The sequence below is a fragment of the Aulonocara sp. 'chitande type north' Nkhata Bay genome, linkage group LG11 (genome assembly GCF_057382095.1).
Source record: "Aulonocara sp. 'chitande type north' Nkhata Bay isolate Kocher_YH1m ecotype deep benthic linkage group LG11, A_spYH_male_GT1.1, whole genome shotgun sequence".
Lineage (NCBI taxonomy): Eukaryota > Metazoa > Chordata > Actinopteri > Cichliformes > Cichlidae > Aulonocara > Aulonocara sp. 'chitande type north' Nkhata Bay.
Window position 1 is genome coordinate 40,047,807 of NC_141354.1, and position 24,331 is coordinate 40,072,137.

Below are 24,331 nucleotides of genomic sequence, written 5' to 3' on the forward strand. Positions count from 1 at the left end.
GTTTTTTTCCTGGGGACCCTGTGACACCCCATTGAAGAGCCGCAGGCTGGATCTCTTAAGATCTCACTGCTGGGTTTGTAAGGCCATGTTACTCCTAAATTTCTATCTTGTTCAAAGAGAAGATATAAAACAAAGTTCTGAGCTAATCGACCTTAGTGTTCTCCTTTTTAAAAAGAATCGATAAACAGAATCGAAAATGGAATCGAATCGTGAAAATATTATCAATACCCATCCCTAGGTGTGCTTACCTGGGCAGCTGAGCGCCTCTTTGGCCGTGATGCTCCTGTTGCAGGAGGAGCAGAGGGTGGTGGAGGACACTGTCAGTGAGGTAAACAGGTGGCCATTACTGGAGCGCACCTCCCTCTCTCTCGCTTCCTTCTCCCTCTCTTTCAGGCGCTCCTTCTCCTTATTCTGAGAAACAGATGAGACAGAGCTGTATGAGGGGACCGGAGCACCTGCTGAGAACAGCCAGCGGATTCAAACCCACGACTTCTGATTGGCTGCAGACAGACTGTTTCACCAGCCAATCAGAGTGCAGGGCTGAGTATCAGTGGCTCCACTCTGAAATGAGTCAATCAAATACTTGGAGGCCCACCACGCGTGGGAATCACACGCGGTTGTCAGCCAGAGTGATTAATCAGCTATCAATACAGACGTGAAGGCAGCGTGAGGCTTAAATGAGTCACATCTGTAACCGAAACCACCGTCAAGTTTCAGAGACATCTTCACTAAACTGCTCCAAAGTCACAGACTCAGACCTGATCAGTCGATCCATCGGTAACAGCAGAGGGAGCAGAGTTTAAACTGAAAACACTAAAAGTGACGATTCATCAGAAACATGTTTCATGTTCCCAAAAGCTGAACTTCTGCTTTCTGCTTTCTGCCCTGGGAGGGGCAGGAAGGGGAAGTGTGTGAGGACCGTGGGGGGTGGGGGGATGATGTCATCACAAACACAGAAGTACACATGGGTGTGAAATCCACCAACAACGAAACACTTCTGCTTTTCCTCTTCACACAGCTGCAGCTGAACATCATTATTGAGTCTAGATTATTGGATGCTGCAGGTTGAAACCCGACACGTCACAAAACACAACCACCTCTCGAGCTTTTGCAAGAAAATGTGAAACAGCTGCAGGGTGTTTTGCTGCAGCCTCGTCGCGAGCTCCCCCAAGCAACAGCTGTTTTTTGTGTTTAATTTTACTTTTCCTTTATTTTTTCACGACTAGCACGTGTCTCCTTGTGTACGACCGACAAACCTTACTGGACATAAAAGACGGACTTTCTCATCACTTTCCGGAGTTCAAGTTTTGCAACACGGACGCTCCGTTTGCAGACCCCCCATTCATCTCACCTGAGACGCCTTTGTTCTCTGTCCCTGAAGGCCGCAAACGCCGACGCAGAGGGAGAAGACCTGGCGTTCTGGTTCGACTGAGACGGCGCACTAACAGACCACCGTTACCCAGTTTATTACTGGCTAATGTGCAGTCTCTGGAGAACAAGCTGTGCGAGCTTCGGGCACGGATCTCATTCCAGCGAGAGATGCAGGACTGCTGCGTGATCTGCCTCACAGAAACCTGGCTATCGGACAAGGTACCGGACTCCGCAATACAACTACCGGGGTTCTCTGTGCACCGCGCGGACAGGTCACAGGATCTTACTGGGAAAAGCAGAGGCGGTGGTGTGTGTTTCATGATCAACAACAGCTGGTGTGATTATGCGAACGTGCACCCGGTCAAATCCTTCTGCTCACCGGACCTGGAGTACCTGATGATTAAGTGCCGGCCATTCTGGCTACCGAGGGAATTTACAGCAGTGATTATTACGGCTGTTTACATTCCCCCACAAGCCGACACTGACCGAGCACTCAGGGAACTGTACAGCGTGATCAGCAGCGAGGAAACCGCACACCCAGAGGCGGCGTTTATCACAGACGGGGACTTTAACAAAGGAAACCTGAAGAAAGTTTCACCAAAACGCCACCAACACATCCACTTCAACACTCGTGGAGACCGGCTACTTCACCACTGCTGCACCTCTTTCCCGGGATGCGTACAAAGCCCTCCCCCACGCCCCATTCGGCCAATCAGATCACCGCTCCATCCTGCTCCTGCCCGTCTACAGGCAGAAGCTGAAACAGGAAGCTCCAACCATAAGGGCGGTGCACAGTTAGTCGGACCAATCGGAGTCTGCGCTGCGGGACTGTTTTGATCACGCGGACTGGGAAATGTTTCACGTGGCTGCTAAAGACATCGACGAGAACACAGACTCAGTCTGTGGATTTATCAGGAAATGCGTGGAAGATGTCGTCTCATCCAGAACAGTTAAATCCTTCCCAAATCAAAAACCCTGGATTAACGGAGATGTTCGCGCGGCACGGAGCACTGCCTATGCCTCCGCGAACACATCGGACTACAAACACGCACATTACCAACTCCGGAAGACGATCAAAGCAGCCAAACGTGAGTACAGGGACAGGGTGGAGCAACAGTTTGACAACCCTCGGAGTATGTGGCAGGGACTAAACACGATCACAGACTTTAGAGGGAAACCAGCACACCGCAGACCACGGCCTCTCTGTGTGAGGATCTAAACGTATTCTACGCTAGATTTGACACAGCGAACACCACGAGACCGGACAGTGTGCGCACCGCGGATGACGTCAGCGCCAGGGGCGGATCTAGAGAAATTTTCTTAAGGTGGCAAAGAAATCAAATGGGGTGGCAAAATCAAAGCCTTTTTTTTTTCAAACACTCATGCAGGTGGTTACATATGGTTAAATGATTCAAATGCAGTAAGTATGCAAGTTTTTCATATAAATATAGTCTATAACTTAATTATTGTCTGTAGCCCACATAATTACACACTAGTTACATATGAGTTTTGATCTTATGTACTGTATAGCCTGTAGAATAAATAAATATGTAGCCCAATAAATATAAAATCCAGAAAGCTACACAACATGGGGCGCTTCATTTACAAACACAAGTCTAACTTAAGTTTCACTGTTTTTGTTAAAAACAGTCACATTGTTACAGCTTAAATTACACAAAATGTCAGAAATCTGCACCGTCATGAACAAAAATGTAAACCGAATTTTTCATGTTTTGTTGGATTAACCCTCTGAGGTCTACAATACAACCGGCCATTTTTGACTCCTTTTGAGTTTATGTTTGTATTTCACCCTGAAATTGTTTCATTTTGGTTTTTTCCCCATTGCCTTGTTTGATTTCTTTTCAGCTCAACTGAATTTAGTTGTTTTTTCACCGACATGCTGAATTAGTGTTACTGATCTGAAATCACACAAAGAACTTAAAATCCTAGTAGAATTTTTTTACTGTAAAAAAACACAGACATGTTGAGTACATTTTTATAACTTGAAATGCAAATATAAAATGTACATTTTGTAAACATAAACAACCATTTATCTAAAAATGCACCCCATACACCTGCCATTTTTTTTTCATTTTGTACAACCATTTAAAAATATTACTAAAACTAAAATGAGAGAACAATCAGGTGTTGCAATAAGATGCCCCACAAATGATGTGTGTCAGTAAAAAACAAGTTTGTCCACCAAAAGACAGAAAGCACAGGGACAAACCTGCAGGCCTGACAACAGCAGGTGTATCACTCCACTGGTTTTCTACTTAGTGACAGTGTTTACTCAGCGTGGCTGCAGCTTGTTGCTGTGTCACTCACAGATGTGTGCTCACATCAGTCATGTGATCTGGAGGTGCAGCGTGTCCGTGGACCTCAGAGGGTTAATAACACTCACCTTCCTTCCATTTCCAGAGTGTAACATCCACCCACCTGTGTGAAAAGCGAAATTCCCATGGTGTTGTTCAAAATGTGCTCTGGCACAATCATGAGCATCGCTTGCTACTGAAAACAAGAAAAAAGCCGGTCCTGCTTTGGGCTGAACCATTTGTTGGTGGAGGGGGGGAACACTATGCAACATATTCAGTTTTAGCATTTATATTCACTGCTGACTGTAACTACGCTCAAACTGTTAATGCTATCTTATTTTAATAAACAACACTGTCATATGCAAAACTAGGGTGGCACTTGGGGTGGCAAGGGATCATTTTAGGGTGGCACTTGCCACCCCATGCCACCCTTCTAGATCCGCCCCTGGTCAGCGCGCACACTGTGTCTGAGGAGGATGTGCGGAAGTTCACCAGGAAGGTGAACGCACGCAAAGCTACTGGTCCGGACGGGATTCCCGGCCGCGTCCTCAAGTCATGCGCGGATCAGCTGGCTGGAGTGTTCACACACATCTTCAACCTTTCCCTCTCTCCGTCTGTAGTCCCAGCCTGCTTCAAAGTGGCCACCATCGTCCCTGCACCCAAATCCTCCAGCATCTCCTCATTGAACGACTGGCGACCTGTAGCCCTGACCCCCATCGTGAGAAAATGCTTCGAGAAGCTGGTCAGGGACTTCATCTGCTCTGCACTACCCGACTCACTGGACCCTCTACAGTTTGCATACCGCCACAACAGGTCCACTGATGATGCCATAGCCCTGACACTACACACTGCCCTGTCACACCTGGAGAAGAGAGACACGTATGTGAGAATGCTGTTTGTAGATTACAGCTCAGCATTCAATACCATCGTTCCCTCGAAGCTGGACAGGAAACTGCAGGATCTAGGACTGAGCAGCTCCCTCTGCAGCTGGATCCTTAGCTTCCTGTCTGACAGACGCCAAGTGGTCAGACTGGGCAGCATCACCTCATCCCCCATCACACTGAACACTGGTGCTCCACAGGGGTGTGTACTGAGCCCTCTCCTGTACTCACTCTACACCCATGACTGCACGGCCACTAGCAACTCCAACATCATTGTGAAGTTTGCGGACGACACTACAGTGGTGGGTCTTATCACCAACGGTGATGAGACGGCTTACAGGGAGGAGGTCAGCGCCCTGACCCACTGGTGTCAAGACAACCATCTCACCCTCAACGTCGCAAAGACAAAGGAGTTGATAGTGGACTTCCGGAGGTGCAGAGAAGTACACACCCCCATCACCATCAACGGCGCTGCTGTGGAGAGAGTGAGCAGCTTCCGGTTCCTTGGTGTACATCTGGCTGAGGATCTTACGTGGTCAGTACACATAAACAAAACAGTGAAGAAGGCGCAACAGCGCCTCGTCTTTCTCAGGAGACTGAAAAGATTCGGCATGAGCCCCCGCATCCTCAGGACCTTCTATCACTGTGCCATTGAGAGCATCCTCACTGGATGCATCACCACCTGGTATGGCAACAGCACCGCCTACAACTGCAAAGCTCTCCAGAGAGTCGTGCGGTGCTCTGAACGGATAATTGGAGGTGAGCTTCCCTCCCTCCAAGACATCTACAGGAAGCGGTGCCTGAGGAAAGCGGGGAGGATCATCAAGGACTCCAGTCACCCCAGCCATAAACTGTTCAGACTGCTTCCATCAGGAAGGAGGTTCTGCAGCATCCGGTCCCGTACCAGCAGACTGAGAGACAGCTTCTTCCACCAGGCCATCAGACTGCTGAACACGTCATAGAGACCTCAGCTTCACTACTGGAACTTCAACATTATGCACTCCATACTGTACAGTAATACCACTGTTTTGCACATGTCTCAACTCTGTATATTTTTATATATTTTATTTATTGTTTACTCTATTTAATTTGTAAAATGTCTATACACACACACACACACACACACACACACACACACACACGTAGAAAAACATATTTAGTATACACATCCAGTAATGCATACACTATTATATATTGTACATATATTTATTAGTCTCAGATTTAGCCATTCTTATATTTTGTTTGTTTTATGTTATTGTATTTTTACACACCTCTGTTGCTTGTGAAGCTCGCACACAAGAATTTCACTCGCATGTACTGTACCAGTGTACCTGCACATGTGATGTGACAATAAAAGTGATTTGATTTGATTTTGGGATGAAACATCGCGCTAACCGTGAGCTCGCTAATCCGGTTCCCCGAACACACCTGCTGTTGACGATTAGTACAGCTGGACGCAGTAATGTGACATCACTGGGTGTCGTAAAAGGGGCTACGCATCGATAGTAGAAACATTGATCGGCAACCCGCTGATTGGTCGGCGAAAATGTCGAAGGGGCGTGCTCGGTATTTTCCGGCAGCAGAGCAAGAACTCATGATTGAGGGATTTCAGGAGTTTCAGAGTTTAATTAAAACGCAAGAGAACACTGCAAAGGCTGCAAAAGCAAGGAGAGAGGGCTGGCAGAAAGTTGCTGACAAATCAAACTCGTAGGTAATTTAATAATAATAATAATAATGGATTGGGTTTATATAGCACTTTCCAAGGCACCCAAAGCGCTTTACGATACCACTATTCATTCACTCCCACATTCACACACTGGTGGAGGCAGCTACGGTTGTAGCCAGGCTGCCATATTGCGCCATCGGCCCCTCTGGCCAACACCAGTAGGCGGTAGGGTAGATCTATCATATGACACTACATTGTCCAATATCATATGGCATTATATTATATTATAATATGTTATATTATATCCCCTTTCACATTAGAGCCACAACAGGACCCACAAGAACATGGGAACAAGTAAAAGTGGAATACAGGAGTATTCTACAGAATGGTAATATTTATCTCTTAGATTGCTTTTCGTCTCTTGGCAAGGTAATACTGGCCTGTAATACTCTGTTAGTTTGTTCATAACAGCAACCAAGAAAAGGGCAGAGGAAAAAAAGACAGGTGGTGGTCCTGCACCCCCTCGTCAACAAGTTGGTTAAGTAAATAATACCCTCACGGGAATATCGATATCTCTCTATGAGCACACTGTCGCGCTGAGCTAAAGGATCCTGTCTGTCCCGCAATATACGCTGAATTCTGAGGACTCTCCTTATCAATCTTGCACCTTCCACAATGGGTGGCTCGCGTAAACGGACAGGACATGGCTGCGACAGACTTCCCAAATCCACCTTCGCTTTTATAGCCGTGGTCTCTCATCTTGATTACACGAAGTAATTTACAATTACTACTCTGAAATATGAATTACATCTGTAATAATCACATACATGTAATAGAATGTTAATAGTTCATTTCCCTTTTTTAGGAAATGACCTGTATGTATCTGTGTGAAATCAATAAAAGGATCAAGTGCTGCATTATCTTTATTGATGTTATTTATTTATGGTGAAACAGTGGTGGAATATCGCTGTTGCTTTCGTATAAATGAAGCGGACATACCTGCGTGGCCGCGATCTAATCCTGTTTACATAAAGTAAACCTGCTCCCCAGCAGGTTTACGCTTACGGCTCTGTTGCTATGACAGCAAGTCCCGGATGAGCTTCGGGGAACCGAACGATCCAGGATCACGCGAAATCGTCAACAATCTAATCCAGCTAACTTACTTAGCGAGGTACGACGAACAGGCCCCAGGTCTGGCCTGGATCTGGGATCAAGCCGGCACTGCTGACTGACTTCTGGAATGAAGTCATCCAGATGTGGGCCAGGGCTGGCGTAGATGGCACTGTCTATGTTATGTCATGCCATATCTGGCTCGATTGTGGTTTGGTTTATGTGGCCCAGGCTCATAGAAAGCAGGTCTTCCTTGGATCCAGCATCAAGCTGGCACTTCTGACTGACCGGTGTCATGGCAGAGTGTATGTAAACCAGATGTGGGCCAGGTCTGGCAATGATGGCACTGTTTATGTTCCTATTTTCCTATTTTAGTTAGAAGACCCAAATGCCATGTTGCAATACTATACTATTATGGTAGCCAACGTTTCAAATACAGGTTTCACAGGTTTGTGTCAAACCGTGCTCTTTATCCAAAACATAGTGAGGGTTTACTCATGTTTACCACTGAGTGGCTGTAGCTCAGGAGGTAGAGCAGCCTGCTGATTGGAAGGTTAGTGGTTCGATCCCTGGCTTCTCCAGTCTGCATGTCAAGAGTGTGAATGTGTATGAATGTAGTTAGGAAGCACTCAGTTTAGAGAAAGTGGGTGAATGTGGCATGCTGTATAGAGCACTTTCAGTAATCCGGAATAGTGAAAAGTGTTATATAAGATCAGTCGATTCACTGTCTGAACAGAGTTTTGTCATGTTACTTTTGCACTATTATGCACATGTTGTTATTACATGGCTTGATTAAGGTACACATTAGGCTGACATCTGGGGCCACGGCTGAAACTGTGTGTTTGCAACTGGCCTTGTGCTGGCCCATGTGTGGGCCACCCCTGGCAAACCAGATCTGGGCCACACATGGGTGGTAATGCGTGAGCAGCAGACGATCAGTTGGAGGTCTGGATCATCTCCCAGGTCCTCTCTCGTGTCTTTATTGGGTTTTTTTACTCCTGTTACGGACGTGATACTGTTCAGCTACTAGGGTCACACTGCTGAAATATGCTGAGTTTTCAGATACCAGCTCTTTGGAATTCACTGTTTTGGTGCAAAAATACTAAAAAAATTTTTTATTTCCAACTGTGTTATCTTTAACATTTTTCATAGGTTCAGTAAAGAAATGTGAGCAGGACACTGGTAAGAAAGAGCCTAAAGACACTGAGGTGTCTTATGTGTGGATACAACATTGGTTCATCGTTGATTTATTATCCTTTTTATGTTTGAATGATTCAAAGGTCAGAGCTACGAGGCTAAACAAACACAGTGGTCAGGTACATGGACCAGACTGAAAAAGCAGCCAGTGTCCAAAATAACTTTACTGGAGAACTCCTGCTCGAGTCTGGCTGCTTATGAGCAAAGCATAAAGAACGAGACGTTTGCACAGCATCAAGATATCCATCCTTCCACTGCCCCACTTCGTGTCCGTCACAAACAGCAACACTGTCAGTGGAAATAATCACAGATTTAACTAATGATGGTGATGATTATAGAAACACGGTTAGTTCTTCCTGCTTGAGTTTTCTCTGCATGTGATCAGTGTTTCTATTTGAGCTCATGCCTGAAAATAATAACTACTTCCTGTTTCTGACTCTGAACTTCTTCTGGTCAGATATAAATTAAAGGAAAGAAATCATGTGACTAGCAGCCAGCCAATGACAGAGCTCCTGTTTTAAACTGTCTGTAAAGTTAAAGTTTTAAGGTAAACAAACTGCAGCAGCTGTGATGTGAAAACCGTCTCAGCATTGACAAGAAAAGCATCATAGTTACAGAGAAACTGGTGACAGTCACTGATCAGCTGATCAATAAATAAAGAGCTCAGTGATGAAGACGAAGAAAGCGAGCTCTGTGCTGTGGAGTGGGGGGGGGGTGTCATGTGACGGCGGGCAAGTAAGCTGAGGTTAGAGGAGAGACGGGAGAGACAGCAGACTCAGTGAGGACAGAAGAGAAACAGGTAATGCTTCACTGGAGTCTGACCCATGTGACCTCACCGCATACCAGCCGCAGAGCTGATAACACGCTGGTGAAACGCAGTCTGTGCTGGCCTGACTTAATGCTTCATGTCCTGAGCATTGTGTTTTCCTTTTTCCTATGTAGTGTTTAGTGACTACTCAGTAGTATTTAATTTAGATTGACTTGAGGCATGATTTGATGGCATAGTTCAGGTTTGAGCACAGTTTGAATTGTTTTGGGGTGAACGTTTTTGCAAGAAGAGTCAGAGGTTTTGTGAATGTAGCTTGAAAATTGGGTTTTGGACACCAAGGTCAATCACTTCTTTCTGGGGTAAATCGACATGGTAACTAGACATCGTCAGATATGAAATAACCACCTACTGACCAATCACATCTCCAGAAAATAGGATCACAATTGCTAGAAGATCCCTCAGACTTCGACGTGTGAACGGTCTGTGTTTGTGAAGGTTCTCAGTCATCCGGAAAGCTCCTTAGAGCTTTCTTTCCAAGCTCCATAGAGCTTGGAAAGAAAGCGTCTGGACTTCTTTGAGTTGCTTGAAGATGTTTCACCTCTCATCCGAGAAGCTTCTTCAGTTCTAAGGTCAAATGGTGGGGAGATTTACACATTCACATCCTGGGCCATCTGACCTCAGGAAATCACATGATAGGGTGGGGCCAGGTTTCACAATGAGCTCACCCGAAACCTTGGCTGATTGTGACCCACACCCGCTTTCACACCTTGGCTCACGTGATTAGGTAGAGGATCATCAGGGGGTCCTTTTGTCCCTCTTTGGGAGTAAACTCCCACTGGGTTTAAATCTGGGACTCTCCACCATTTGACCTTAGAACTGAAGAAGCTTCTCGGATGAGAGGTGAAACATCTTCAAGCAACTCAAAGAAGTCCAGATGCTTTTCTTTCCAAGCTCCTTAGGTCTGTGTTTGTGTTTCCCTGATGAGCATCAGTAATAAATACCAAATAAAGATTTTTTTTATGCAACTTTATTTCTTGACAAACACTTTTACAGCAGTGTTGTTCTAAGCACATTAATTGATCCTACAAGAGAACTCCTACACTACACTAACGTCTTTGCTCTGAAACCCTTCAACGAGTCTGCAGCTGACAGAATAAAAACGAAAGCAGCAGGTTACCAAAGTTTTGGTTTAAAATTAGCTAGAAGGGTTTTCACTGATTATTTTATTACAGTAGATTCTTTGCAGGGGGAATACGTTTTAAAACCACTGTGTGAAGCACAAACTGCTCTAGTCATGTGAATCTGCATGAATTAATCTGGTGATTTAGAAAATGTCTACATTTGGTTCTACTTGATTCTAATCTGCTGGCAACACAGAACAAACACCAAGATCAGCTGTTCTTTCCACTTTGATCTGCAACAAGTTGAAACGATTTTCATCATCAGGCTGTGAGAAGCTTTCGTGTTTAAATGGATCCAGTTTCACTACTCTAACTACCTTAGAAGTAAAAAGCACCACTCTGAGCACGCTCAGTGAAAAATTAGAGAATTACAGAAACTGTGTGTGTGTGTGAGAGAGAGAGAGACTGTGTGTGTACGTGTGTGTGTGTGTGTGTGTGTGTGTGTGTGTGTGAGAGAGACTGTGTGTGTGTGTGTGTGTGTGTGTGTGTGTGAGAGAGAGACTGTGTGTGTGTGTGTGTGTGTGTGTGTGTGTGTGTGTGTGTGTGTGAGAGAGAGACTGTGTGTGTGTGTGTGTGTGTGTGTGTGTGTGTGTGTGTGTGAGAGAGAGACTGTGTGTGTGTGTGTGTGTGTGTGAGAGAGAGACTGTGTGTGTGTGTGTGTGTGTGAGAGAGAGAGAGACAGTGTGTGTGTGTGTGTGAGTGAGAGACAGTGTGTGTGTGTGTGTGTGTGTGTGTGTGTGTGTGTGTGTGAGAGAGAGAGAGACAGTGTGTGTGTGTGTGTGTGTGTGTGTGTGTGTGAGAGAGAGAGAGACTGTGTGTGTGTGTGTGTGAGAGAGCGAGAGAGAGTGTGAGAGACTTTTCACACAACTTTATTTACACCACATTAAAAAGAAAAAACAAACAACACCAAAAAGTAACACAAAAATGCTAAAAAACTCAGTTCATTTTGACTCCCTGATTCCAACCAGAGAGCGGAAATTCAGCACCTTAACACAGCATAAATAAAGCTGCTTCTTCACACAAGAGCTGAAACTATCCGCACTGGTGTTCCCAGGGAGAGAAGCATGCCACTCCCCTCAGGCTGCTCCTCAAAGGAAGGACTGACCATCAATGAAGGAAAAACATATTCGCTGTCATCAGCCCATTGATCAGCGAGGACCCAGTCTCCAGCAAAGTCTCTCAGTGATGGCGACAGAGATTGCCAAATTTCCTCCATAATTCTCCCCAGGATTCTGGAGGACTTAATGCCTGTGGCACCACCAAGTGCACCCATTGACATCCTTGTAAGATGACAGAGTTTGATAATGCCAGCCTCCACAAACAAGAACATAGTGCCAGGAAGTCATTAAAAAACAGTGGCTCCTTAAAAAGCCACATCCCAGGTCTGGGGTTAGGAGTACGTGCAACCTTCAGTGCCCGCCAGGCATTAACCACCGAGCTGTAAAATGGTACAAGCCCAGACAGGTCCACTTAATCCAATTTCAGAAGAAAGAGTTGTTGGTCCAATCCAAGCCGGCCCGCTCTCCTAAGCAACAATTGAGCAGAAGTCATCCAGCTGTGACCACAGCCATACAGCAGCCTCTGTGCCGTCTGTTGTCTAAAGGTTGGAGTTCTGGACAAAACATCTATTAGGCCTTGTCCCCCCTCCGCCACAGGAAGATACAGGCCCACCGCACGAAGCCAATGCTGACCCGACCAGACAAACTTCACCAGAAGCCGCTGCACCTCTTCCAGAAGACCGGGTGGTGACACTAAAACAAGTAACCTGTGCCATAAAGACAAGGCAACTAGATTATTAGCTATTACAACTCTACCCCTGTAGGACAGGTAGGGGAGTAACCGGTTCCATTTAGACAACTCAGCCTCCACCTGTTCCCGCACTCCCTCCCAGTTCTGCTTCACAAAGTCATCACTCCCCAAGTAAACCCCAAGAGTTTCAATGCCCCTTTGACCCCAGTGAAGGTTCCCAGGAAGTTTGGGAATACTCGCCAAATGCCCCACCAAACAGGCCTCACTCTTACCCCAATTAACCCTGGCTGAAGAAGCGTTTTCATACAAAACCAGACATTCCTTTAATTCCTCCACATCCCTTTGATCCTTAATAAAAACATTAACATCATCAGCACATGCTGACACAACAACAGCAGGGCTCTGAGCGAGATCTGGCAAAGAGAAGCCCCTCAACTTGCTCCTCAGTCTACAGAGAAAAGGCTCAATAGCAATGCTATAGAGCTGTCCCGACCCAGAAGACTCCAGAAGTGCTCAAGAAACTCTGATGGTAAACCATCTATTCCTGGAGCTTTGCCTGAAGCCATCTGAGACACCGCCACAAACAGCTCATCCAAGGTTATATCCCTGTTTAAAACATCCTGATCCCCTGGACTCAGCTGAGGAAGCCCCTGCAGAAGGTCCGAAGCAGAGTCCACATCACAGCTATCCGCACTAAACAAGTCCGTGTAAAAGGCCACTGCATGCCTTCTCATCTCAGCCAGATCTGTGGTCACCTTTCCATCCGAAAGATGAAGACACACCATTTGCTTTCTGTGAACCACAGATTTCCCCAAATTAAAGGAAAATGTAGTTGGAGCGTCCATGTCCTGGAGCCTGATGAGACATTCTCCATATGTGTTATCTCTTTTTCTAGCTCCTGCACAGTTGTCATGATATTGACTATCAAATTAAAACCATTTTGCTGACAAAACACACAAATTTCCTACCTCCCACCATTGAACGAAGGAATTAAAATCATCCTTCCTTGATCTCCAGTAATCCCAAAACACCTAAAATTTTCACAGAAAATCTGACCATGCAATAATTTTACATTGAACCGCCAAAAAGGTTTGGATTTACTGGTGGTAGATAGAAACAGCTCCATTAAAACTAAGTGACAGAAGGGAGACGGTAAGGGACGGAAGGGAGACGGGTAAGCGAATTATGCTGTAGGGGACGTCAGACGCTGGAGATTTGGCGGGAAAAAGCAAAGGGTAGCATAGAAATTAAAAAATGCTTTTAAACTTCAAGTATTCCAAATACACTAATCACTTGTCATTTAACTAACCACATTTGTCCAACTATCTCCAACACCCTGGAGGACAACGAGGAGAGTTTAGACGCGCTCCAAGATTTCATCAACCGGTGCTTCCATGACCTAGTAATGAAGAAGGCCCAGAGTGCATCTTCCCTGGCCAAAGTTGAGACGCCGCCATCTAAAAGATGTCGCCCGGCAGACTCCCCCGGCACAACATCACCTGCCGGCAAAGACATTGTGGACATCCTGGAGTCAATCGATAGACATATGAAACTTTATATACACCACAAATGAACCCATTTAAAAACGAAATTGATCAATTTCTCGATAATGTAACTCTCCCAAAATTATTAGATACCCAAGCAGTGGCACTGGATTCGCCACTGACGCCAGGTGAACTCCAGTAAGCGCTGGTAAGTATGCCCACTAATAAGACTCCAGGTCCAGACGGCTTTCCAGCAGAATTCTACAAAGAATTCTGGACAATTCTGGCACCAATTTTTCACAGGATGTTGCAGGAAATCAAAGAAAATGGCAGACTTCCACCAAATATGAACTCTGCAAATATTAGTCTCTTACTAAAACCAGGTGAAAACCCTGTATTTCCTTCAAGCTATCGTCCAATATCCCTTATAAATGTAGACCTTAAAATAATCTGCAAAGCTCTCTCAAAGAGATTAGAGAAAATAACCCCCCTTTTAATTCATCCTGACGAAACTGGTTTCATAAAAGGTAGGCACTCATCAACAAATACACGTAGACTACTTAATTTAATAGACTACTCATGTAGTAAAAATATTGAAACCATAATATTCTCTCTTGATGCAGAAAAGGCGTTTGACAGAGTTAACTGGAAATTTTTATTTGCAACTTTACACAAATTTGGTTTCGGAAATTCTTTCATAAACAAATGACCAAACATCCTCCAGCTTCTGTCTCCTGAGGGGCACCAGGCAGGGATGCCCACTCTCCCCTTCACTGTTTCCAATTTTTATTGAATCACTAGCAGCAGCAATTAGATAGGCTACAACAATTAAGGGCCTAAAATGTATGGATGTAGAACATAAAATCAGCCTTTATGCAGATGATGTGTTACTTTTTCGCCAAAACTCACAAACCAATATCTCTGGGGTGACTGCATTGATAAACTCTTTCTCAAAAGTCCAAGATTATTCAATTAACTGGTAAAAATCTACAGTTCTTCCGATTAATTGCTCCTTCCATAATTCTTCATCTACCCGACTGCAATCTGGAAATATTAAATATTTAGGTATTAATGTTTCTCCCAAGCTTGCAGATCTAACTACATGAAACCACATCCCACTTTTAAAGACAGTAGAAGGCGATCTGACTAGATGGAAATGTCTACCCGAACAAACCATCACAAGTCTTGATACAGCCTCTGCCATCACATTTGATCAATCCCTCTGATAGGCTTCATCACCTAGTGGGGGGGGTTATGGTTTAGTCCTACCTTTGCTATTGTGGTTGATATGGGGGTAGGGACGGTCTTAGGGCGTTTAGAGATTCCCTAGGGACTTGTATATTTCTAAATTCCTTTGGAAAGATAAACCCCCACGTATCACCTTAAAAACATTACAAAGGACCAAGGATAAAGGAGGACTAGATCTGCCTAACTTCAATCACTACTTTTTAGCCAACAGGCTTCAAGTTCATCTCTAGATGGTTGAAACACACCTTCTTAGATGAACCTTGGATAGATGTAGAACAGGCACTATGTAATAACCTAGAAATTTCAGACCTACCATTTATCAGCTCAAACAACAAACGACATGAATGCTTTAAAAGCATCAATATTAGCTCTTCTCTAACAGCATGGTGGGAGTTTCTAAAAATGACAGAGTCTTCATTAATCCCATGTAAACGTACACCTATCTGGAACAATCCGGACATACCGGTATTACAAAACAATGATATGATCAACTTGCCAGATTGGAGTGGTAAAGGAATTAAATACTTGGAACATACATTGGAAGGAACAGACTTTATTTCGTTTGACAGACTAGTTATACAATATGGCATTAACAAGAAAAGATTTTTGGAATATCAACAAATTAAGTCCATAGTAAAAAAGAAATTTAATCCCAGTGAAGCTGAATTACAAACACCACCAAGTGTGGTACAATTTTTTAATCTAAAATCCCCCAAATTATTCTGTAAAATATACAGAACACTTTCTAAAATAGATGAATCAATATCCCTTCCTATTGCAAAATGGGAAGTGGATTTATCAATCAGCTTAGACCAAAACCTTTGGTCTCAGATTTGCTTAAAAACCTTTCAATGGATCAGAAATCCCAGTTGGCAATTAATACAATACAAAATATTACACAGAGTGCACTATACTGGTCATAGGATGTTCAAGATGAGCTATACGTCTTCCAATAACTGCTCACACTGTCAAGCAAATACACCGGACAATTATGTCCACACTCTTTGGTTCTGTCCACCAGTTCAGAAGTTTTGGCGCGAGATATGTGAAGACTTATCAAAGTGTCTGAAATGTAACATTCCAGCCTCCCCTTTAGTGTGCTTGCTAGGCAACTTGGATGAGGTCGTTACAGAAATAAACACAGCCCACATTGTTTTTACGGCCCTATGGTCCTCACTAACTGGAAAATAAAAATAATCTTAATTCTAACCAATATAAAAACCATCTAATAGAGCACATTAGTCTTGATACAGCCTCTGCCATCACATTTGATCAATCCCTCTGATAGGCTTCATCACCTAGTGGGGGGGGTGGGGGGGGTGGGGGGGTGGGGGTTATGGTTTAGTCCTACCTTTGCTATTGTGGTTGATATGGGGGTAGGGACGGTCTTAGGGCGTTTAGGGATTCCCTAGGGACGTTTTCCCTGGAAGGCCTAACGCAGGGGTTGTGGCCATGACCTGGTTAGGGGCTCTGGTGGCTCTTAGATGGTGTTTTCCTTGTGGCTACGTACAGCGGAGATGGGGGAGGGTCTATGCTGGCGGAAGTTGGTTACTGGCCTGGTAGCCTGGCTGCCCCTGAGTGGATCCGGGATGGGCGTGGAGGCTTAGGGGTCTGGGGGTGCTCCGCCCCCGGGCCGGGGCTCTGGCCAGGCCTTTGTCCTGGTTGTTGTGTTGCCGAGTCGGTGGGCGGGTGGGTGCATGGGGACCTCTGGTGCATCGGCCCAACTGCAGGGCTCTCTAACTCTCTACGGTTTGCCCCTCTGGGGACAGGGGTACCCGGACCTGGGATATAGAGTATGTTTGGGCAGTGCCGAGTATTTGTTTTTTCTGTATATGGGGGTGGGAATGCACGTTTTATGTCTGCGTGTGCCTGTTCATCTGTGTCTATATGTCAGCTTGGGTCTTAGACTTCACCTCTCTGGGAACATCTCAAGCTCTCCGAGGTATGGAGGCCTATCTCCGCTCACCACACTCCCTGCCAGTCGCTGATGCCTTCAGATGTTGGTGTGTTGGTGGTTCTTGGTGTCTGGGTCTGGGCGCTCATGCATGTACCGGCTCACTCCTGGTGGCTGATTGGCGGGGCCTGGCGCCTGTGGCCCGGCTGGGCCCCTTCCGGGGGGTGGGGTACAGCCTGAGGCCTGGTCCTCTCTGGCACAGCTGGCTGCCGGCAGAGCCCGTGGGCACTTATCGGCTACCCCCTCTGGTCTCTGCTCCGTGGCTGCTGGGTGACCTCTCCTTTGGGGCTCTCCTCAGCTCTTCCCAGGAGGGTGACACGGTTGCCCCCCTGGTGGTCCTCCTCGGGTCCTCGTATTCTGGGGCCTCTGGATGTCTGGGGCCTGGATCTCTTCCATACCTGCTTCATGTCCTGGTGGACAGGGCTATGGCTCCCCACACTCCCTAGCAGATCGTTACATGGAGAAACCTTTGGAATACAAACGTACTGATCCACACAGGTATGCACACGGGTGTTCACACTACACAAACTACCTCAAAGCACATTGTGCGCTGCTGATCTTACGTACTGCACAATAACATGTAATATTTAGCATCTACTGTTATCTACTGCTAGCTAGTTTATTGTGATGGTGCTGTTTTTTTATTATGTTGCTCTTTGTTGTTTGCTTTCTCTTCTGTTTTTTTTCTCCATACAGGTGATCCAGGTGTTTTGTTTGTTTTTCTTTTTTTTCTTCCCCCCCTTCTCACCGTCTCTTCTCCCCTCTGTTTTTTTCTTTCTTTCTCTCCCTCTCGTTCTTTCATTCTTTCTCCCTGTCCTATCCCCCAGTCATGTCTGTCCCATCTGTAACAACCGAAAATCAAATCAAATAAATACATAATTATAATAAAGGTCAATCAAATGGACCAATATGGCAAGGCCATGATGATCCAATTGGTAAAGTAAAGCCGCTTGGCATCTTTCTTGGCCTTCAGACAACAATTCTGATGGCTAAAGATCCAAATGGGACAGGCAACAAAAAAAAAAAAGAAATTAGTGATGATCTGAAAAAACAACATGAAAACACTGACAGTTAACAATTCGAGCAGTAAGTGAAACAGACAAATAAAACTCGTGTAATCTGGCTGTACTAACTCTGCCATCATTGACTTTCACCCAGGTATACTGCCTGGGGAAGGATGCTTCATCCTCCATGCCTCAACCAAGTTAATTTTCCGTAGGACATCTGATAAAGATGCGGCTCTGCCCCTGTCCTATCCAAAGTAAAGTCAAGACAACAATTACAGTCCCCACCCAACACAACACAGTCCCCTTGACCCTAAGGTTGGTGCATAGACAACAACAAAAGTAAAAATAAAACCTATTTCAGCTTTCACCATAAGGACTCTCCCCTTTACCATCTCCATGCTGAAAGTAATATTTGCATTAAGAGAAGGAGAAAATAAAATAGCAACTCCTGCACTAAAATTTGTCCCATGGCTACGAAGCTGCTGCCCTCCCCACCACAGACCCCAGTCTATTTCATTTGTACCGTCAGTATGTGTTTCTTGGAGAAAGGCTATATCTAGTGTCTTCTGCTTGATCACCTCAGCTAATAAGGGTCACACCTCACACTCTCACTCAGACACACCAAACTCACCACCATCAAACTCCCAGCATGCAGTGCGAGAGAGAGAGTGTGTGTGTGTGTGTGTGTGTGTGAGAGTGTGTGTGTGAGAGAGACAGTGTGTATGTGTGTGTCTGTGTGTGTGTGACAGCTGCAGTGTTGACTTTATTTCTCATTAACTGTTCAAACTGCGTTTCTGATTAAACTCGTTTTTAATAACCTGTTTCTGCACACGCACAGTCACCTGATCAGGGTCAAAGGTTATTGATTGTGGCTTCTTCCTCCTGTGGTTGGCTGCTGAAATACACTCACAGTTTGAAAATGTCAATTTTTAACATGTGGGTAACCATAGAAACAGGACTCCTTCTTCAGCAAAGTACACACCGGCTCTACTTCCATCCCACAATGCACTGCAGCGCAGTCACATGACCGCACAGCTAATGGTGAGATCAGTGTTCCTCAGTCAGAGCTGAAAGGAGTTTTACAGCTTCCTCCATGCCAGGGGACACTGCGGCGCCCTTTGGGAGATTATGCGATCCCATAATTCATAGCAGCGCACCGTCAGGTCATCATGGAAACGTGGTCGCGTGCTGGCACGAGGGAAACATTCGCTTCCTTCTCTGACATCAGAGTGAAGCATCTGCCTGAGCATAGGTCAAAGTGCAGCTCTGCCCTCATTGTGTAGCGTTAGAGAGAGATCATGTGACGGGGCGGTAATCACATGATCTGGTGTTCATGTGAGGTTATTCTGACTGAGTGAAGCCTCCTCACCTGAGCTCAGGTAATGTCAGCTCACTGATCAACGTGACATTTGCTCTGGGCCTCACACCTCCCATCATGTTCTCATCATCATCTGAAGCAGCTGATTGGTCGGTCTGTAGCAATACTTGGTGCAGACAGAGGGTATCGATCAGCGTTGATCAATGAACTAAAACTGATCAGTTTCACTGATGGCAGATCAATGAAGGACTTCAAATAAAGTTTTACGGAGTGTGTGTGAGAGAGAGAGACGGTGTGTGTGTGTGTTTTTTTAAGCATTTAAAGGGTTTATCTTCTACTAAACTTTATTAGTGTGTCACCTGTCTCAGTTTCCGTCTTTATTTACGGCTCAGAGGTCAGAGGTCAAATATTCACAGTCAAATATTCACTCCTCCTCCCTGCTTCCTGTCTGACACACACACACACACACACACACACACACACACACACACACACAGCCTCCCCTCCCCCTTCTCGTTTCCTCCTGCAGGACAAAGCGGCCACGCTGCAGCTAACGGACACACAAACTAATACACACCAAAACTCAGTGTGAACACACGCACACAGGCCGAACGCACACGCGCCACGAACGCACACGGACGCTGAACACACACGCGCGCGCGCTCTGAGCAGTTTTCAGTCTGAACGGAAAAAAAAGTCCCGTTTCCGTTTCTCCTCAAACTTTCCTCACGTGTTCAAACACAGCCTCCTGTACACGCTGATCATCGATCGATCGGTGATCAGCGTGTACGACCGATCAGTAGCCGATCAGTGTCTGATCAGCAGGTATCGATGCTGTGATCGATACTCTATAGTAACGGAACAGTCTAAGCGGAAACAAAGCGGAACAGCCGCCTCCCGCCGCTCCCTCAACGATCACTCATCAATAACTCCTGATCGGACGCGCGCAGCCGTCTGCCCCGATCCATCCGCGAGGAGCGGTGTGCACGCGCCCGGAGAGCATTTCTTTCTTTTTTCCGGTGAACTCACCTTCAGGTTAATTTCCTTCATCCTGTCCTGCCTCCTACTCTCCAGCAGCCGGGACATTCCCCTGATCAACCGATCCCTGATCAGCCGATGGTCGATCACCTGCCGATCTCCGATTGATCCAGCTGATTGCTCCGGTCTCTGATCAAAGAAGTGCGGTTCTCGTCCCGGAGCGTCCGCGGTCTGAGCGGAGGGGGCGGGGCTTCTCTCTGACTGACAGCGAAGCTCTGTACTTCTAACTAATCACAGCTCAGCCCGCTGCTGGGACGCTCGACCAATCACAATCCACTCAGGTCTGTGAGCCCAGCCCCCCGCCAGTTGTCAGGGAGCGCTTCTTTTCTCTACCGGGGCGGGTTGACGATAGTGAGGGGGGAGTCAGTCTCTATGACAACGTGTCCACAGCTCACGTGACCCTCATCAGCCACTAGGACAGCCGAGGGCGTCACGTGACTGATGACTTGCGCGGATAAAATAGACCCGCCCGCGCGGGCGCAGGGTGGACAACCATCGCGGTGTGACGTGGAACCCCGGAGGTCAATCCCCGCCCACTGCGCGCGGAGACCGGAGTACATTGGCGTAGACAAGAAACGAACCTCCATCGGACACAAAGAAAAAGCGATCGATGACAGATCAGACCGATCGGAAGCAGCTCCACAACAGTCATGTGATCGATCAGAAGCGGATAGATCACTTCACACAGAGCCAAACGTTTGTCTGCAACTGCCTCCCGGCACAGGCCGCCACACTGTTACCATGACAGCCAGCAATTAACAAACACATTAACCTGAGGATAGTGACGTCATGAAAGCCTACCGCCCCCTCTTGACTGGCCGGAGGAAGTACAGCTGATATTTAACCTTTAGTCTTTCAAAGGGAAAAATGGATATTTTGACATCACGGCCAGTAGTGGTTCAACTCCACAATGAGGGCGGGGCCTTTTTGTGCGTGGGTTCTCTCCCACAGTCCACAGTTAGTGGGGTCTGGTTAGTTAGCGAAACCGGTGGTTACCAGACTAAATTATAAATAGCGGTGGGTTTCAATAATCGATTTTTCTGACTCAAAACGATTTTAGCTTGAATAAAGTGATTTTGATTCAATAAATTCTGAATTGATTTTTAAATATCAATGTATTTTGCCAGAAACGCCAGAATCTCAGGTCAAAGCTCACAAAACTATTCAACAACTAGCAAACTGATAAAACAGCAAATAAAGACAACTCTTTATTGTCATTGCACAGTCATACCTAGTACAATAGCACAACAAAACAGCACAGTAACTTAAATTAAAGTGGATTTTTTTAAGTGCATGAATGGTATGAGCAAATGAATGACGTAATAAATAAAAGAATGAGTATGTTTATTGCACATTACTATTGCTGCGTGCCCTCTGGAGACAGCGAGTGCTGTACAGGTCCTTAACGGAGGGAAGAGGATGTCCAATGATTTTTTGGACCATATTAATAACCCTCTGAAATGCTGTGGTGCAGCTGGAGAACAGCACACAGATGCAGTTTGTCAGCACACTTTCAATGGAGCAGCGGTAAAAGACGATCAGCAGCACCTTCTTCAGCTCCATTTTTCTGAGGATTCTCAGAAAATGAAGATGCTGTTGGGGCTTCTTTAAAACCGCCGAGGTGTTTGAGCTCCATTGGAGGTCTGTTTCTATATGCACACCCAGGAACTTGAAACTGGACACCCTTTCCATGCACTCCCTGTTGATGCTGCAGCTCAGATTTCCTCCTTCTGAAGTTGACTACGAGCTCTTTTGTCTTGGTGGTATTGAAGTCCAGGTTGTTGTCTGCACACAAATCCGACATGCTCTGGACCTCAGCTCTATATCATGTCTGCATTGACTGGGTGGGAACTAACACAGTCATGTGTGTACAGAGTGTACAGTAGGGGTGTTAGTACACAGCCTTGTGGAGAGCTGGTGTTAAGGCTGAGGGCTGAGGAAAGATGAGGCCCCACTCTAACCCTCTATACACGGTCTGACAGGAAGTCTCTGATCCAGCAGCAGGTAGTAGAAGGAAGTCCGATATCCAGCAGTTTAACTATTAGTCTGTTGGGGAGTATCGTATTAAAAGCAGAGCGAAAGTCAACAAAGAGCAGCCTGGTGAATCGCCTCTGATGTTCCAGGTGAGAGATGGTGATGTGGTGCATTGCAACAATGGCGTCTTCAGTTGATCTGTTAGCTCTGTATGCGAACTGGAGCGGGTCGAGTGTGGGTGGCAGGCAGGACATGATGTGACGTCGGACCAGTTTCTCGAAGCACTTCATTATCTGTGGTGGGAATAACGGCGTTACAAGTAACAACGTTACTAACGGTGCTACTTTTTTCAGTAACAAGCAGAGATACTTGTAACGCGTTACTGTAATCCGATTACTTTTTTCAAGTAACGAGTAAAGTAAGGGATTACTATTGCAAAAACGGTAATTAGATTACCGTTACTTTCCCGTAGGAACACTGCGTTACTGTGTTACTAAAACCGTGATTTTTTTGCGAGAATGTCTCATGACAGTGACGTAAGCGAGTGACAACAGCTGTGTGCAGATCAACAATGGATCATTATCGAGTGCGGAAGAGAGTATGAGCGTGCAGCGTTTAAAGCGTGGAAGTACTGACCTTACTTTGAGTTTAATTCCATAAAAAGTGACAAAAACATTAGTGTCCGCTGTGCGTGGGAAGAAAACTTCTTTTTACAGCAAAAAAACCCCTAAACCTCCAACAAGCACCGAGTAGCTATGACGTGATGGGAAATTCACAGAGAAACTCGTGGATTCTTCCACTGACCGCTGCGGCACACCTGCACCAGGACAAACCTCTGCCTACCCTACCTCCGCTAGTCTTTGACTTTATTTATTTTCTGCAGTGTTTTACTTGCATCTATTTGAAAGAGTGAGTGTAAACACACAAAATATTTTATTTTATGTGCTGGAATGTGCAGAAAATAGGTTTAAATGTTAAACTAATTTCTTCCAGTCAGAGAATGTTGCATATAATTACATTTTTGCTTGATGCATAAAGTTAAAAGATTAAAACTAATAAAACAAGTTTTAAAAAGAGACTTTTCCATTTGATTACATTTTGTATGATGGATTATGTAGAAAAAGTAGAATTGGGCTGAAAGATCTATCGCTTTATCAACTATTCAGGTTGTAAATCGTGTTTTTAAAAAGTAACTAAGTAATTAATTACTTTTGAAAATAAGTAATCAGTAAAGTAACGGGATTACTTTTTTGGGGAAGTAATCAGTAATTAGTTACTGATTACTTTTTTCAAGTAACTTGACCAACACTGGTAACGAGTAATATGAGTAATTACTGTTCCTATCGTTACAACGCCGTTACCATTACTAACAACAAAATACGGTCCGTTACTATTTTTCAACAGACGGTTGAAGCTGTGTTCAGCTTACTGCACATTATATTAGTTACACAGAAGTAGCTGTAAGTAATCGAGGCGCTACAGCTTTAAGCATTTGCGGGCACTCCCGCGGACAGCAATCACTTTCTGCCCGACGACCACTTTCTGGCACAACACCTGGAGCTAGTGAGCAAAACAATCGCATGAGTGCTGCTGTTTGATTGAAGAAGAATAAAGTGGTCGGGGTAAGCCAATTACATGACCACTTCAAGATGACAAAGCAACAAGGTGATATATAACAGTTTTTAAATTGTGTTGACAGGCCACGTAAAACCAGAGTCATGATAAACAATATATACACGGCGTTTGTTCCTGAATAGTTTCATCACGTTTACTGTCTAAGGACAGCGCTAGCAAGCACTCTGCTTATGACCAAACAAAAAACATGTTGGTGTTGGTGGAAAAATGCACCATGTCGACCAATCAAAAAATGATATGGCGACATGACATTTGGTTGTTTAGGAAGAGGCGGAAGATTTAGGAGTGACAGCGAGAGAGAGAGCAGAAAAAGAGAGAGCGAGAGCGAGTTTTGAGATGTGAGAGATTTGTGACTTTTAGCATGTTTGGAGAGTGTAGTTAATGTGTTGTCTTGTGTAGTTAATGTGTTGTCTTGTGTAGTTAGTGTGTAGTGT

The 24,331-nt window shown here is 45.4% G+C and overlaps 1 protein-coding gene across 1 annotated transcript in view; it reads right to left on the reverse strand.

Annotated features, from left to right (window-relative positions):
* The window catches only part of arhgef2b (rho/rac guanine nucleotide exchange factor (GEF) 2b), a 36,627-nt gene extending 15,614 nt beyond the window's left edge, over positions 1–21,013 (reverse strand). Inside the window, exons 1-2 of the mRNA XM_086312748.1 lie at positions 20,280–21,013; positions 249–411 (exon numbers count right to left, since the gene is read on the reverse strand). Of these exons, the coding sequence (XP_086168874.1) occupies positions 249–411; positions 20,280–20,336 (220 nt within the window). The 5' untranslated portion in view covers positions 20,337–21,013. The remainder of the gene's footprint in view (positions 1–248; positions 412–20,279) is intronic.
* Positions 21,014–24,331: the final 3,318 nt, after the last annotated feature.